Raw genomic sequence first — 15,883 nt, 5'->3', positions numbered from 1 at the left:
TCCTCGGAGAGGCCCACTTAATATCCAGCCCCCCGCCCGGTAATTCACAAAATGTTACCTGTTTTCTTGCCCTTGGGGCACTAGTCATGATCTGAAAGGACCTTATTTCTGTCTGTTTTTTTCCTTTTCTCTTCTCCTTCCCTGGGTCTACCTCCTGTGAGCGCCGAGGCCTTCCTGCCTTGTTCTCGACGCCCTCGCCTGGCGCTGTGCCTGGCGGGGTTGATGCTCGGCGGGCTGCCCTCTCTCCCCTGGTCTGAGGGCTTCCCTCTTCTCTCTTTCTTCTCTTTATTTCCTTATTTCTTTTCTTCTCTTGTCTTTCTATTTGGTCTTTATTTCCCCTTATCCGTCTTGTTGGCCATAATATGATGCTGAGGTTTTTATATATAAATATATATATATATATATTTATGCTTCTTAAAACAAAATGGTTGAGTCAAGCATTTAACCTTTACTGAGAAATAGTTCACGTGGTTAGCTGGATGAAGGCACCGGAGCAAGGGTAAAGGACCGAATGCCAGTTTGGGCTCTGCTGTAACAGCTGTGTGACTTTGAACACACTTTTTAAAGCTCGCCTGGGCCTTGGTTTTCTTCATTTGTAAAATGAGGCGGTGGTTGACCTCTGAAGATGTTCTACATTCTGGGATGTAAATTGCCCTCAATTTACTTTTATTGTGATAAAATGTGTATTGATGTAACAGAAGGTGCATCTTAACTATCTTTAAGCGTATGGTTCGTTCACTGGCGTTACGTACCTTCGCATCGTTGTGCAACCATCACTACCGGCCATTTCCAGCACTTTTTCGTCTTGCAAAACTGAGACTCTGTCCCCTTTAAACAATCCCCAACCCCACCCCCATCCCCTGGCCCCCCCACTCCCACTGTCTTGTCTCTGTGAATTTGACTCCTCCGGGGACCTCATCTAAGCAGAATCATGCTGTATTTGTCTTTTTGTGACTGGCCCATTTCACTGGCCCTCAGCTGGGTTTCATGACTAATTTACTTAGTAGCCCTTGTAGCAAGAAAGGTTTCTGCAGTTTGAAGAAATCTGCATTTTAACCAAGTAGAGGCTGTGCTTCCCTAGAGCACACTGATGCGGGTTCGCTCCTGGGGAGATCCACTGTCACCCTCCCTGCCCAGCCAGACGGAACCCTGAGGGAGGGACGCAGGGGTCAGTGTGGGGCACGAAGGTTCTAAAGTCTGGGGTTGCCTGGACAGCTGTGCCCAGCAGAGGGGACACTGACATTACACACTGTGGTCATGCAGGGCTGCTGGCTCGTCTCTGAAATTGCTTTAAAAGCTTGAAGTGCGGTGCTTTAGAAATTATAGTGAGTATTAGAGTATGAGGGTAAACTTGGGGTGCCATCTGGGTGTGAATTTGCTCCCTTCCCTATAGTTACTCAGCCCCGCAGGGAGGAATCGAGGCAACAGTGGTGCTGGCTTTCACGCGGGGCTGCTGGGAGGCTGGCGCGGGACCCCCGCTCTTCCCGGGGACCCTCCGAGCTGAGGTTTCTCTAACCTGGCCATGACTTCCCTCCCTAGATGCTGAAGTTTCAAACTATCCGTGGGGGCCTGAGGCTCCTAGGTATCCGCCGAACCTCCACTGCCCCCGCTGCCTCGCCCAGTGTCCGGCGCCTGGAGTACAAGCCCATCAAGAAGGTCATGGTGGCCAACAGAGGTGAGCACAGCGGGAGCCAGTGTCCAGCCCCTGCCCCAGCTCCCTGCCCCTTTTTCTGCGTCTCTTAGGATCCGGGGATCTAAATTCCCATCCTGTTGCCCACCCCCGGCCCCAGGCGAGATCGCCATCCGCGTGTTCCGGGCCTGCACGGAGCTGGGCATCCGCACCGTGGCTGTCTACTCAGAGCAGGACACTGGCCAGATGCACCGACAGAAAGCTGACGAAGCCTACCTCATCGGCCGCGGCCTCGCCCCGGTGCAGGCCTATCTGCACATCCCAGACATCATCAAGGTGGCCAAGGTGAGCGGGGCTGGGCTGGGCTGGGGGCCTCCTGAGGGCCAGGCCTGGGTCCTGTGTCTGCCCCCCGCAAAACTTGACCCTGCTGGCAGTGAGTCCCTGTGAAGGGACGAATGAGTGAGTGAGTGAAGGAATGAGTGAGTGAAGGAATGAGTGAATGAGTGAGTGAGTGAAGGAATGAGTGAGTGAATGAATGAGTGAGTGAGGGAATGAGTGAGTGAATGAGTGAGTGAATGAGTGAGTGAGTGAGTGAATGAGTGAGTGAGCGAATGAGTGAGTGAGTGAATGAATGGAGCAAGTGCGGGGGAGCAGGCGCGAGGGCTGCAGGGTTTGGGCGGGCCTGTGTGAAGGGCTTTGAGGTGAGCTCCACTCTTCTGACGCCACCAACCCCCCGCCAGGAAAACAACGTGGATGCCGTGCACCCTGGCTATGGGTTTCTGTCAGAGCGAGCAGACTTTGCCCAGGCCTGCCAGGATGCCGGGGTTCGGTTCATTGGGCCGAGCCCCGAGGTGGTCCGCAAGATGGGAGATAAGGTGGAAGCCCGGGCCATTGCCATCGCTGCAGGTGAGCATGGGGGCCACACAGCTCCTGAGGGGGCTGTCTGGGGCAGGGGCGCTGCTGGCGGGCTTCGGCCTGACCTGCCCGTCTCCCAACAGGTGTCCCCGTGGTCCCCGGCACAGATGCCCCCATCACTTCCCTGAACGAGGCTCACCATTTCTCCAACACCTACGGCTTCCCCATTATCTTCAAGGCCGCCTATGGGGGCGGGGGGCGCGGCATGAGGGTTGTGCAGAGCTACGAGGTGAGCAGATGCGGAGGGCTGGGAGACCACCTGCAGAGGGACTGGGGTGCTGGGGGCGGGCGGGGCCGCGCACGGCAGAGCTTGGGACCCACTGTCTCCTTGGCCCTCGCCTGCCCTCCCAGGAGCTGGAGGAGAACTACACCCGGGCCTACTCGGAGGCTCTGGCCGCCTTCGGGAACGGGGCGCTCTTCGTGGAGAAGTTCATTGAGAAGCCGCGCCACATCGAGGTGCAGATCCTGGGTGAGTGGGGCGTGTTCCCGGGGCCACAGCGCGAGGCGGCTGCCAAGGACCCGCTCCTTCTGGCTTGGGGAAAGCTGCAGGGGCTCTCCCTCAGGAAGGCCCTCCCCAGGAAGGCGGGCTGTGGGGCCGTGCTGGTCGGGCCCAAGGCCTCCGTTGTGCCCGTTTCTGTCCTGGCTGAGCCACCGCTGGGAGCCGTGCCGAGCGGCCACAGTGCTTGCGTGGGGATCGCCAGCAGCTCGGGGGTGTCTGGGTCCCAGGAGGAGCTGAGCGCAGTCTACCTCCACCCCAGGGGACCAGTACGGGAACATCCTGCACCTGTACGAGCGAGACTGCTCCATCCAGCGGCGGCACCAGAAGGTGGTCGAGATCGCCCCTGCTGCCCACCTGGACCCCCAGCTTCGGAGCCGGCTCACCAGTGACTCTGTCAAACTTGCAAAGCAGGTGAAGGGCAGGGGCTCTCGGGGACAGAGTTTGAAAGCCAAGGGCACGGGCTCCTCCCCATGTGGAGACAAGGAGCCCATTCCTGCAGGCTTGCTTTGAGCTCCTGCTGGCATAAGCCTCACAGCCAGCGGTCACTGGGGTCCAGATGTGGCCAGCAGCTGCAGAGCAGGGAGGCCCAGGGTGACCAGCTCCGGGACGGGGGCAGGAGGATTGAGGGCTGATGCGGGGCCCTCGGGATCCTTGCTTTGCAGCCGCAGAGGCGCTCGGCCCAGAGGCCAAGCCTGGAGACCAGAAAGGCTGAGAGGAGGAGGGAAAGAGCCACCGGCCCCTCCTTAGTGCCCTCTGCACAGATTGAGTTTCTGCGCAGCACCAGCGAACCCCTGGAACAAAGGAAATGGGAGTCAGTGGGATCTGTTAAGATTAAAGAACAGTATTCAGGCATCTCTTCCTTCCTCACTTATTGTTTTTTTTTTGGCTGCTCTGGGTCTTCGTTGCTGCGTGTGGGCTTTCTCTAGTTGCGGCGAGCGGGGGCTACTCTTTTTTGCGGTGCCTGGGGTTCTCATTGTGTTGGCTTCTCTTGTTGCAGAGCACGGGCTCTAGGCGTGCAGGCTTCAGTAGTTGTGGCTCGCGGGCTCTAGAGCGCAGGCTCAGTAGTTGTGGCACACGGGCTTAGTTGCTCTGTGGCATGTGGGATCTTCCTGGACCAGGGCTCGAACCCGTGTCCCTTGCATTGGTAGGCGGATTCTTAACCATTGGGCCACCAGGGAAGCCCCTCGCTTACTCTTAACTGTCCCCTACATCACATCTATTGCAACCCATTTGCTCCCCAGGTCCTCCTCCGCCTGTCTCTGCTCTGCAGGGATATGGAGTGACTTCCCCAGGCCGGCCCAGGAAAGTGCCTGCCACACGTGACCAGGCTGCAGCAGGGGCCCTGCTCTCTGTTCCGCTGGGGCCCTCCTGACCCCACCCCCACTCAGAGGCCAGGCATCCTACCCCCGCCTCTGCCTCCCCATCCCAGAGGCCCGAGTGGACATTTCTTCAGATCTGCTCTCCCCGGCTGCCAGGCGGGCCCCTGGGCCCGCTCTCCTTCCAGACCCTAGCTCCCTCAGGCTCTCAGGCAGCCCGCGCCCACGGACCATGGACGCTTCTGTAACCTTCCCCAAATGGAAAGCCAGCCACGGCTAACATGCAGCATTGATTAGGGTCTGATTATAGTTGAGATTTTGGTTCCTTTATAAGAGGACTATTCTTGCCTTGAGTTTGGTCTTATTTATTGGCTTATGCTGTGTCTCCTTCCAGAACAGATTTGAGGGAGCTGAATGAAGTCTAGTTTGTGGTTTTGGTAGGACCAGAAGTGAAGCTAGAATTAGGCTTGTATTTTGAGTTAGAGCCTTATCTGTTGGTTCCTCTCAAATGGCATCTCTTTGGGTAGTGGCCAGAAGTGATGATGGAGTAAAGTAGAGGGGAACTTTCTGAAGACCCTCGAAGAAGAAGAAGGGTCCAGGAGAGGCCAGGGTGTGCACAGGTGGGCCTGTGCCCAAAAGCTGAGGAGCTGCTGGGTAGAGGGCACCGTCTGGGCCAGACAGGAGCTTCTGCTCATGTCTCACCCGGACAAGCTGTGTGCAGCCCTCAGAGGTGTCTGCGGAGGCCTGGGGTAAGATGTCCAGGCCGGGGCCCATTGTGGGTTTTGGGCTCTCGCCTCCCGGGGGCAGGGCTGGTGGGCTGCCTGCCATCGGTTGGGGCAGGGTTTGCCGCAGTCTGTTCTGTTATGGAACCAGCCCAGTGGGTGAGCCTGCATCCCCATCGGGCTCCCACCACTGCGCCCCTGCTGATGAGGCCACCCCACAGGTGGGCTACGAGAACGCGGGCACGGTGGAATTCCTGGTGGACAAGTACGGCAAGCACTACTTCATTGAGGTCAACTCGCGCCTGCAGGTGGAGCACACCGTCACCGAGGAGATCACCGAGTGAGCACAGGGGTCAGCCCAGTGACGCAGGGGCAGCCTCCGTGACCAGCCCGTGGCTGCAAACGGCGGGGAGCAGTACTGGGAAGGGGCGTCTCCCCCATCTTGTGCGAAATCCACATCAGGTGGTTCCTAGGGAGTGGGCAGCGGGAGCTCAGCTCATGTCCACTGGTAGAGAATGTTTAGGGATCCAGGTACTTACTTTTTATGAAAATTATTATTATAAAAGCATTACATGGTTATTGTAAGAATTAGTACAAAGGAGCAAATAAAAATGACTCAGAACCCCACCCCTCAGAAACGGGATGCTGAGGAGGTTCCCGGCACGCTGTGATGTGTGCTGCACATAATGACCTCACTGGAAGATGGTGCCAATCAACCCCATTTTTCAGATGACGAAACTGAGGCTCAGAGAGGTTAAGAGAGTTGCTCAAGGTCACACAGCTGGTCGTCTCCAGCCCTGTGCTGTGTCTCCTACGCCCACACTAAATCTTTTGGTTTCTTTCCATCTTTATTTACTACATAAGTAGTTTGACACAACTGAGATGTTTTGTATAGAGCTTTTATTCTACATTTAAAATTTAATATTTGTCTAAGGCATTCCCATTCTTTCCAAATACTTTAAGTGGTTGCACACTATTCCATTTTCTGGGTATTTTATAACTTATCTACATATTCCTCTATTTTTAGACAATCAGGTTGTTTGGCTTTTGTAGTTATTAAGGGTGTGTCAGTTAACATCTTTGGGCCTACATCTTTGCCCACCTCTCTGAAGAGTTCTGAGGACAGACACCTTCAGTAGGATTACCTGAGCAATGGATAAGCAACATCTCACCTAAAGAGCCTTCGAGACCCCTTGTTCCAATTTGTTCTCCCACAAGCATTGCGTAGAGACATTCCAAAAAAACCTGCCCATTTTATAAACAATTAATATGGCCTTTCATGGTTTCAAAATACATACATTGAGCCTTTCAAGTGTTACACCCTAGCTTTGGGTCAGTCCATCTCACCATGGAACCTTTCGGACAGTTCCTTCCCCGACCCCTGACCCCACCTGAGACTGAGGATGCTGCTGGGGCGCCTGCCTTTGCCCGGCAGGTGCACGGAAGGCCTCAGGGTCCTTGCTCGCTCGAGGTGAAGGCTGAGTTGAGGCACATGCTCCGGCCTCGCCCTCTGGCCCCGTGAGACTTTCCCCATTGCGTTGCTGTAAAATTGTCGTCAATCTTGAGCCTGTTCGGAGCCTGTTCTGCTAAGGACGGGAGTCTTTGCTTGCTCGAGAGCAGAGGTTTTATGTCAGACAGACACAGACTGGGGTGCAGCTTCCTCCCGAGTCACTAGCTGCGTAGAGCTTGGGTGGGCTGCAGCCTCTCTGACCCTCGGGCTCCTCCTCTGATGGGAATGACAGTGACTCCCAGAGCATTACCGTGGAGGTGAAGCTTGGAAAGAGCACAGCCATGGTCTGCGGTATAGACACGGCGGTGCATGGTAGTCATCCTCACTGCTGTGGAGTGGTTTAGCAGGAAATGCGAAACGCTGAGGAAGATCCGCCAGGGCAGTAGTTCCCAGGCCGTCCTTATCATAAGCCTCGGTGACAATAAATTTAAAACCTTGAGTTTTTTTTAACAGCCGTTCCACTTAGATTTGTTGCTGTCCTTAGGAGCATGGCAGTCAGCGAGGGTGTGCTTAGAAAACCAGACACATTTGGAGAGCTTTGTACTGTGAGATCTTCTCTGAAGGGTCTTTCTTGGGGACGGGCCCAGCTGCAACATAGGTCCTGGGAGGGTGGGATCCTGACCGCGATGGCACCCACCGGTGTGGACCCTCCAGTAGCTGCGGCCCCATCTCAGCAAGCCTGGCCTTCACTCTAACCCTGTCGTCTTGCAAACTGGCCCCCAGCCCCACCCAGCACACACCCTGTGGCACATACCACTCATAAGAATGAGGGTCTGAGTCTTCAGATCCAGGCTTGGCCAAGGGAGGGTTTGGGGGAGGCAGGAGGACAGAGAGACCCCAGGGAAGGAGTAGGGCAGAGCGTGGGGAGGAGTAGTTTGCGAGGGGGTGCAAGATCAGGTAGATGCTAATATTTCAGCCACCCCTCCGGCTGCCGCGTTCTCCTCATTCAGACTCTGCGGGTTCCCAGCCCAGTCTGGTTGGGAGGAGGCTGCCGAAGGGTCAGCCGGCAGGGGCGGCGGGGCCGGGGCTGCCCTGCCCATCCCCTGCCTCACGCTCTCCCCCTCCTCTGCCTCTCCCCCATCCTGCAGTGTGGACCTGGTCCACGCCCAGATCCACGTGGCCGAGGGCCGGAGCCTGCCTGACTTGGGCCTGCGGCAAGAGAACATCCGCATCAACGGCTGTGCCATCCAGTGCCGTGTCACCACTGAGGACCCCTCGCGCAGCTTCCAGCCGGACACCGGCCGCATTGAGGTAGGGCCGCCTTCCCGCTGAGCCCGCCACCAGTCTCGGCCTGCTTGCAGACGCTTCTCCAGGGGGCACGAGGGAGCCTGTGGGCCCGGCAGTGAAGGAGGCCCCTGGCTTGAGCTGACAGGAAGCTGGCTGAGAGTACGTGGGAGCCAGGCACTGTCCAGGACTAAAGGGGAGAGCACTCCCGGGGAGAGACGGCCATGTGCACAGGCCGGAAAGGCCAGCGGGGGGGATCACGTGGAATAGGAAGCAGACCAGCTGGGTGCCAAGTGCACGGTCCCTGGGAACAAAGTGTCACAAGAATCCAAAGCTTCACTGCCCACCGAGCAGCGCTGCTGGCCTCTGTCCTGCCTTCAGTCTGAGGGAGACCCTGGGTGCAGCAAGGGATTGGGGCCCGTTATGTCTCAGTGGAGGGGACGGGCTGGGCCAAGGGACCCATCAGGGATGAATGAGGGAGTCGGGGAGATGGAGGGGGCCAGGGAGGAGACCCAGAGGCAGGCTCTGCCTGTCAGGGGCTGAGAGAGGGCCTGGGCGGGCTCCCCTGCCCCTCCCCTGGGCACTCCTCTCTCCCCTTCCCTCCCCTCCCCTCCCACCCCAGCCTCTGGGCCCGCTGCAGGCAGGCGCCCTCTGGCCTGCTGGGACTCCTGTTCCCTGGTCCTGTCTCATGCCACCAGCTAAGGATACCTCCAGTCCTGCACGTCAGCAGTGCTGTCACAGGCTCTGCTGGTTTACTGCTCCCCATCTGGCCCGAGCCTCTGAGGAAGCAGGATGCGTGCAGGAGTCCAGGGAGGAGGGCGAGGGTGATTTTGAGGCAGACCCTGAGTTCCTGAGACAAGTGATGTGGGGTGGCCGGGGAGGGAAGGGGAGCTGTCTGGATTCTGAAAGCCGCATAGAGCTGCTCGGCTTGAGGCAGAGCTGCTGCCGGAGTTGCGTTTCTGGAAGGGTCCAAGTCCATAGGTGGGGGCCAGCCCCAAGGCCAGAGTGCTATGCACTGAGCGGCCCCGACTTCCCTGCCCTCGGCCGGGAAGGGGCAGCTCGGAGACACAGCGCTGCCTTGCTGCACCTCCACCTCCGGGGCCTGGCTCCTCTGAGCCTAGTTTACCGCAGAATATTTTTAGCTGACAGTTCCTGCTCACAGCTGTGTGGTCACCCTTAAATATTTTATTGAGTTCCTTTTTATTGAACACGGGCCTGTGTCCCTCAGACGCGGAAATACGGTGCAGCGTGTGTCCCAAGCCCCCCCGGCTGTCTCTCCCGTCCCGTCTCCCTGACCTGTGCCGCACATGGGTCGCCTGCCCCGGGTGCAGGCTCTCCCTCCCCCTCCACAGTGGTTCACGCCCCAAGCCCCTGTCCCCGTGCCGTGGCCCCCCTCCCCGCATCCGACCGTTTGGGGCCCCCGTGCATCCCCATGACGCCTCTCTGACCCTCCCTCTCTGCTTCCCTTCCTGGGCCCGTGGGCTCCTGTGTGTCTCCCTGCATCTGGCCTGGCTCCCTGTTCCTAGTATTAATCATCCGCTCACTGGCTCCTCCCATTTGGAAGGAAGGGAAGGTGGGGGGACACGGAGGCCTTCCCTGTCACTGCGTATGTTATACGCCCCCTGGCCCCCTGGCCTGCCTCCGCTTGCCTTGCTCTCGTCCTGCAGCATCCTTGTCACCCGCCTGTGTGTTTCCTCATTTGTTTGTCTGCCCCCTTCGCCCAGCAGGCTGGGAGCCCCCTGCGAGCAGGGGACTCTGTTTTAGCTGCTCTGTCTCCACTACCTGGCACGAGGCGGGCACACATGCTGTGGAATGAATGAACCTGAAAAGCAACAGGGTTGGTCAGGCGGGCGGGGTGGCAGGTCGGTGGGATCTGGCCGGCTTGCCCTGGTCCCTCCGTGCCCTGCAGGCTCCGCATCAGCCCTGAGTGCTAGGCGCCAAGCCCTGGGGCTGGCAGGGCACGCCCTCCCCATCCCTTGTCCTGCCCCCTTTCTCCTCTTGGGGAGGAGGGAGCGGTGACTGTGGCCCTTCTTCCACACGGTGGGGTGCCCCTGGGTTTGCTGGCAGAAAGTAAGAACTTGACAAGCCAGAGTTGGGGTTCACCTGTGCACGGCCCTCAGCACCCTGCCGGCCCATGCTGGCCTCTCCCCGCAGGTGTTCCGGAGCGGGGAGGGAATGGGCATCCGCCTGGACAACGCCTCTGCCTTCCAAGGCGCCGTCATCTCCCCCCACTACGACTCCCTGCTGGTCAAAGTCATCGCCCACGGCAAGGACCACCCCACGGCCGCCACGAAGATGAGCAGAGCCCTTGCCGAGTTCAGAGTCCGAGGCGTGAAGGTGAGAGTCTGCAGGCCCGAGATGCCCATTGGCCTCTCGGTCAGGCCCTGTCAGTTGTGTATAGCTGGAGATGGAATCACAGCCACATACTGTCTTGTCCCTGAGGCCAGCGCTGCTTGAGTAGCTGCGGGCACTCCCTGGGCAGACGCTGCCGTCAGACACTCTGCAAGGCAGGAGGGGCAGAAGGACGGGGCTCTGCCCCTCGGAGATCACGCTGCCCAGCCCCCTGTGGAGGGTGGCGGCCTGGCAGACCCACTCCTCCTCACCTGAGAGTCCCGGGGGATGCTCTCCCGTGCTGAGGACACCATCCCCTGCCCACTGCGCACGGGGAGCTGGGTGGCTGACGGCCCTGCGCACGGTACACGGGGAGCTGGGTGGCTGACGGCCCCTCCGCACCGCCCTCTCCTCGGCTGCTCCAGCCCTGCTGCGTCCAGGCTCGGCGCTGGGTCTGGGGCGCATGGGCAGCGCTGTCCTCTCTCAGCCCCACATCATTCCCCTCACCTGTTGACATGCTCCACAGTGTCTGGCAGGTGCTCTGAGGGTGCAGAAGCGTTTTGAAAAAGCACGTGGGAGGGAGGAGCCTGTGGGGCTCAGCCCACCTCCCAGGGTCCGTGTTATGGGGCCTCTGCACTTCCGTGAGGAGCCTCAGGGCTCCCGGTCGGGGGGCCATTTCCTGCACACGTGGCAGAGACGTGTCGTGACGTGTGCTCCACCCGCTTCTTGCTGCGGGGGCTTGGTCTCCTACCACGGTGTCCCAGGGCTGCTTCCGGTGGGGGGTGGCCAGTGTGCAGGGGGCCCGGCCACCCCACCCCTCGCCTGCCTGCTTCTGTTGCTCTGTGTTGTCCTGTTGGTGACCCCGGCTGGTCCCCCCGTGGTTGTGCCCGTGGGCCATAGGACCCTCCACCTGTCCTATGGGCTGGAGGGCTCCTGAGCGCCCACTGCCTTAGAGCTGGCAGGTGGAGAAGGGAGACCAGGGCCACGGGGGCCTTGAAGGGGCCGAGGAAGGTGGGAGGCTGACAGCACGCTGGGGCACCAGCATCCTGCCCAAATGTGCACCTGGACCAGGCCACTGGCCCTGCCAACCCTGCGCCGCAGCCCTGCAGGCCACCTGCCCTCCCCCGCCTTCCCCTGTGCCTTCTCCACCCTCTCTCCGCGGCCCCTTGCAGGGCTCACGCTCTCCTGCTCTTCTCTGTTGAAGACCTTGTTTCATTTTATTTAAACCAGGATCTCTCTTGGGCCACATCCAGGTATGTGTTCTGGGGCTGGGCGGGCAGGCACACGTGTGTGTCGATGCCATGCACACATACAAGTGTGTGAGCTCGGCCTGCCACATGTGTACGCACGCACCTTATCGCGCCAACTCTCACTGGGCTGCCATCAGAGCCACAGTGGGCCCCCTTAGGCAGAAAGGGCCACACACCCCTCAGCACAGGTGCAGCACAGCAGGCCTGGGGTGCCACGCCCACCCTCCGCAGCGGGACCCGGGCACCTGCATGTCCTCGAAGCACTGGGTACACGGGCTGCGCCACACGTGCCCGGAAGTGTGTTTGGAGCACTGACTCCTCCCAGCTGATGCCCAGGAGCAGTGGTTGTTTGAAGGCTGGAGGAGGCCTGTCTGGGCCAGAGGCTGGTGGGGACCTGGGCCTGGAGGAGGCAGGGCAGGGCACGCCGCCCCGCGACTGTGGCTCCTTGAGGTGGGGACTAGAGCAGGGGCCGTGTGGGCGTGGTCCCCCTTGGTGTTTGCCCCTGGGTGTCCAGCAAGAGCAAAGCCACGAGGGGCGTCAGTGGAGCAGTTGAGAGCCAAGATCTTGCTCAGGGCCTGCATCCCTGACAGGAACCTTCTGGGGGGTCCCAGACTGACAGCAGGGCAATGGGATTCCAAGTCCCTTTCCAATCCCTTTGGAGTGACATTTTATACATCCAGAAGGTGCCCTGGCCAATGGTGAATAAGGTTGTCACCCACGGGAGCCAATGGGGACTTCCTTACTGAGTTGCTAAGAACGTTACCAGCCCAGGTCCCTTTGCCCAGAAGGGCTGCACCGCCTCCCACCTGCTCCCTTTGCTACCCAGTGCACTGTAACGCCCATGCCAGGTGAGGGCGAGACATCCTGCCCGTGCGCTGTCAGGAAGGGGCGTTCCCTGCACTCAGACGTGGGCAAAGAGCACAGAGGCACTGGGCCCCACAGCACTCCAGGACCCGAGGGCACCCCAGGCTGGCTGGGCCTCCACGGGGCTGGTAGCCCCAGCACTGACCCCGTCTTGTTTGTGCCTCCACTGGCCCGGAGTCCCCCCTCTCTTTTCAGGAAACCTAGCAGGGCAAGACCAGAGACTAGCGGTGAGGTGACCCCAGTAATTTTATTATAAAGAAAAACAAGACTTGCACTTGGTGGCTGTAGCCCCCGCCTCGGAGGCCGTGAGCACCTGTCACAGGGACCTGTCCCATTTTGCCCGACTGGAGGCCAGAACCAAGGAGAGCGCCCCCTGTCCTTCCCAAGGGACCCAGGGTAAAACCAGGAGGGACTCCCAGGCAGCACTGACCCACTGGGCCAGGAGGCTGCCCACCCCACACCCTCTGCCGCCCACCCCGGGCTGGCTCCCTTGCCATCACACCACACTCTCTTCCAGCCGCTCGGCGCTGCCCCCCATGCCCCGGCACCCGGCCCCGAGCAGCCCCCCGTGCACAGAGTGGCTCCGTCGGGCCCAGGCCCCTCCGAGGCGCCTGGCGTACCCGTAGCACCCGCCTGTGTCTCCCAGGTCCAGGGAGCAGCTGCGCTGGGGGCGAGGCGGGGGGCTCCGTGGTGGGTGCGTCTTGGGTGTGGGGCTGGGGCCCCCGTTGGTCTGGGATTGGACGTGGCTGAGCTTGAGGGGGAGGCGGCCATTCCCGGCCCCCCGGCCCCGAACCAGCAAGGCCACAGTGAAGACCAGTAAGGCAGCCACCAGCACCCCCCCGACAGCCACAGTCAGGGTCCCGCCCAGCACGTGGGCCTGCAGGGCGTGGCACAGGGGCATGGCTGGCAGCGTGGAAAAGTGGGCACAGCCCAGCAGCCTAGTGGCTGTGAGGTCGGAAGGCCCAGCGGCGGGTGACAGGGCCAGCAGACAGAGGTCATAGTCGGCACCCGGGACCAGGTGTTTCAGCAGGAAGTGGTGGCTGGAGGCTGGGACGATCCTGTGGGCAAGGGCAGGCAGTCAGAGTGCAGGCAAGGGGGCCCAGGCCCCAGCCCACCCCCACCCGCCTCACCACACGCCCCCAGGCCCCAGCTCTGAACTCCCCCTTCCCCAGGACCACACGGGCCTGTGTGTTCACTGAAGAAAGCAGAGAAAACAAGACAGGCGCGTGTGGCCCTGGAGCCGGTTGTCAGGGGCCAGAGAGGTGTGCACGTTGACACCCGGGCCCAGGGCTGGCCTCGAGGCGGTAGAGAATCACACGCCAGACGCACAAACACCACGCGTGTGCGGGCCAAGCCCACGAGCTTAAATGCAGACGGCCGCCAACACCCGAGGCCTCCCCCTCCCCTCCCCCTGCAGCCCCCACTCGGCCCAGGCAGCTCAGAAGCTGAGGAGGGGTGTGTGGAAGCCCCCGAGGAGGCAGAAGGAGCAGGAGAGGTAGCCAAGCCCGAAGGGTGGGGCAGGGTTCAGAGGAGGGCGGCGGGGGTGGCGCTGGGGGCACGGACTGCGAAGCCCCTCCTCACCGGTACACGAGGGTGTCGTCCTCGCTGCTGTTGTATTGGATTTGGAACATCCACACGGGGTCCGCCGGCCGCCCTGGCCCCCAGCTCACTAGCCCCGAGGTGGCGGTCACCTCCGTCACCTGCACGGCTGGCTCAGACTCCAGCGTCCCCTCGCCCTCGGCAGCAGTGCGGGCTGAGGCGGCGATGTCCGAGGGCCCCGGGCGGGCCCCCTCGGTACTGCCGTTCCCTCCGTGGGGTAAGGCCAGCACTCGTAGTTCTACCCGCGCTGTGGCCTCGCCAGCAGGGTTGGTGGCAATGCAGGTGTAGCCCCCCGCGTCCGCGGAACCCGTCACCCCAATCTCCAGGGTCCCGTTGGGAAAAGCCCGGGCTCGGGAGGAGTTGCCGACTAGCCGGTCGTCAGGGCCGACCCAGTGCATGGTGGGCGCAGGGTCGCCGAGGGCGCGGCACCGCAGTGTGGCCCGCTGGCCCTCCAGCACCCAGAGGCGCTGCGTGTGGCGGGCAATGAGGGGCGGCTCACAGGAGAACTCGCCCTCAGGCACCGCCCAGAAGTAGCGCCCGGCCAGGCTGGGCGGGGAGGCGCAGGTCTCCAGGTCGTCCGGCCGGGCGAGCCGCCGCAGCCACAGCAGTTCGCAGTTGCAGTGCAGGGGGTTCCCACTGAAGCTCAGCACCAGCGGGGCAGGCGAGGCCTCGGCATTGCGCCCCCGGGAGAAGAGCGGGTCGGGCGCCAGCGTGGCCAAGCGGTTGGAGGTGAGGTCGAGGCGGGAGAGCTGGCCGAGTTGGGCAAAGGCGCCCGGGGGCAATGCGTCGATGAGGTTGTGGTCCAGGTTGAGGGTGTGTAGGGCAGGCATGGCGCCGATGCCGGCCCAGGGCACCTGCCGCAGGTTGTTGTAGGACAGGTCCAGGTCCTCCAAGCTGTCCAGGAAGTCGTCGAAGGCCCCCGGTGCAATGCGGCCCAGCTGGTTGCCGCTGAGAATGAGGTGCTGCAGGTTGACGGGGCCCCGCAGGCTGCCAGTGCCCAGCTCCACCAGCCTGTTGCCATCCAGGTGCAGGGAGCGCAGGCTCTCCAGGTCCCCGAAGGCGCGGGCCCCGATGCGGGTGATGGCGTTGCGGGACAGCGTCAGGTCCACCAGCCCCGTCATGTTGCGGAAGTCTGGCGGCCCTAAGGCCTGGATGAAGTTGTCAGCCAGCCGCAGCTCCACTGTGCGCCGGTCCACGTTGGGTGGCACGAACAGCAGGCCTCGGTGGGCACAGAGGGTGCTGAGCGACTCGGACAGGTTCTGGCAGACGCAGGGCAGTGGGCAGGCGGCCGCTCCACTGGCCAGCAGCAGCAGCAGGAGCGGCGGGGCCATGGTGAGCGCCCTGTAGGGAAGGGTCACAGCCCAGGCACAGGTGGGTCTGGCACAGGTGCCCACTTGCCCCAAGACCCAGTCTCAGGGGCCAGCTTCGAGAGCCTGGCCTGGCGGTGGGGTCAGGGTCAGAGGCCCAAGGGGTCCCCCAAGGCTGAGAGAGGGCTGGAGCCTGCAGGGCCAGGGCCCCCAGAGTAAAGGTCACATTCCCCAAGCAGTTAGGGGGAGTCCGGGCTCTGGGTACAAGGTGAGGCTTGAGGCAGGAAGCGGAGGTGGCCACGAGAGCAGGGAGGGTCCCGGAACTTCCTTTCCCCGGTGTCCCCTGGAATCTCCGGCATCCCTTCGGCGCCATCCCCTCCCCCGCCTGCTAAGGTGCCCCTCCCCAACCCCTCCCCAACCCCTCCCGTGGCCCCTTGCCCCTCCCTGGCCAACCCCCAGTCTGTCCCCCGCGGCCCCCTCACCTGGTGTCCGCAGCTCAGGGGGCGCGGGCCGGCCTCCCCGTGGGCCCGGCCGGCCCCTGCCGACTCCAGGCGGCTCTCCCGCGGGGGTGAGGCCCGGGGCTGACCAGCCGCCCTCCGCACGCCTTCCGGCCCATGGCGCTCGGGCCCGCGGCCCCGGCTCACTCGGTTCCCGGCACCTTTTCCGCGGCGCGGCGGCGGCGGCGGCGGCGGCGGCGGCGGCGGCAGCAGCGGCAG

At 61.7% G+C, this 15,883-nt stretch overlaps 2 protein-coding genes across 10 annotated transcripts in view; one reads left to right on the top strand and one right to left on the bottom strand.

The window, feature by feature from the left end:
• Positions 1-15,883, top strand: part of PC (pyruvate carboxylase) — a 106,645-nt gene that overhangs the window by 82,312 nt on the left and 8,450 nt on the right. For all 8 annotated transcript variants that reach the window (XM_033861177.2, XM_033861182.2, XM_033861180.2 and 5 more), the window contains 9 exons: positions 1,540-1,675; positions 1,791-1,975; positions 2,371-2,536; positions 2,629-2,774; positions 2,897-3,014; positions 3,304-3,455; positions 5,304-5,422; positions 7,681-7,843; positions 9,971-10,153. In XM_033861177.2, the coding sequence (XP_033717068.1) occupies positions 1,540-1,675; positions 1,791-1,975; positions 2,371-2,536; positions 2,629-2,774; positions 2,897-3,014; positions 3,304-3,455; positions 5,304-5,422; positions 7,681-7,843; positions 9,971-10,153 (1,368 nt within the window). The remainder of the gene's footprint in view (positions 1-1,539; positions 1,676-1,790; positions 1,976-2,370; positions 2,537-2,628; positions 2,775-2,896; positions 3,015-3,303; positions 3,456-5,303; positions 5,423-7,680; positions 7,844-9,970; positions 10,154-15,883) is intronic.
• LRFN4 (leucine rich repeat and fibronectin type III domain containing 4) lies at positions 12,490-15,789 on the bottom strand. 2 transcript variants are annotated; one of them, XM_033861203.2, is made up of 3 exons: positions 15,650-15,789; positions 13,843-15,201; positions 12,490-13,319 (listed from the first exon to the last, which is right to left on the bottom strand). In XM_033861203.2, the coding sequence occupies exons 2-3, from the start codon at positions 15,189-15,191 to the stop codon at positions 12,758-12,760; spliced, it is 1,911 nt and encodes a 636-aa protein (XP_033717094.1). In that variant the 5' UTR covers positions 15,192-15,201; positions 15,650-15,789; the 3' UTR covers positions 12,490-12,757. The 2 variants fall into 2 exon arrangements, with proteins under 2 accessions (XP_033717094.1, XP_019793081.2); XM_019937522.3 differs by lacking the exon at positions 15,650-15,789 and having other exon boundaries at positions 13,843-15,554.

The sequence above is a fragment of the Tursiops truncatus genome, chromosome 8, assembly GCF_011762595.2.
Source record: "Tursiops truncatus isolate mTurTru1 chromosome 8, mTurTru1.mat.Y, whole genome shotgun sequence".
In the NCBI taxonomy this organism is placed as follows: Eukaryota; Metazoa; Chordata; class Mammalia; order Artiodactyla; family Delphinidae; genus Tursiops; species Tursiops truncatus.
Note: the sequence above shows the minus strand (reverse complement) of the source record. Positions and strands in the feature narration are given on the sequence as shown.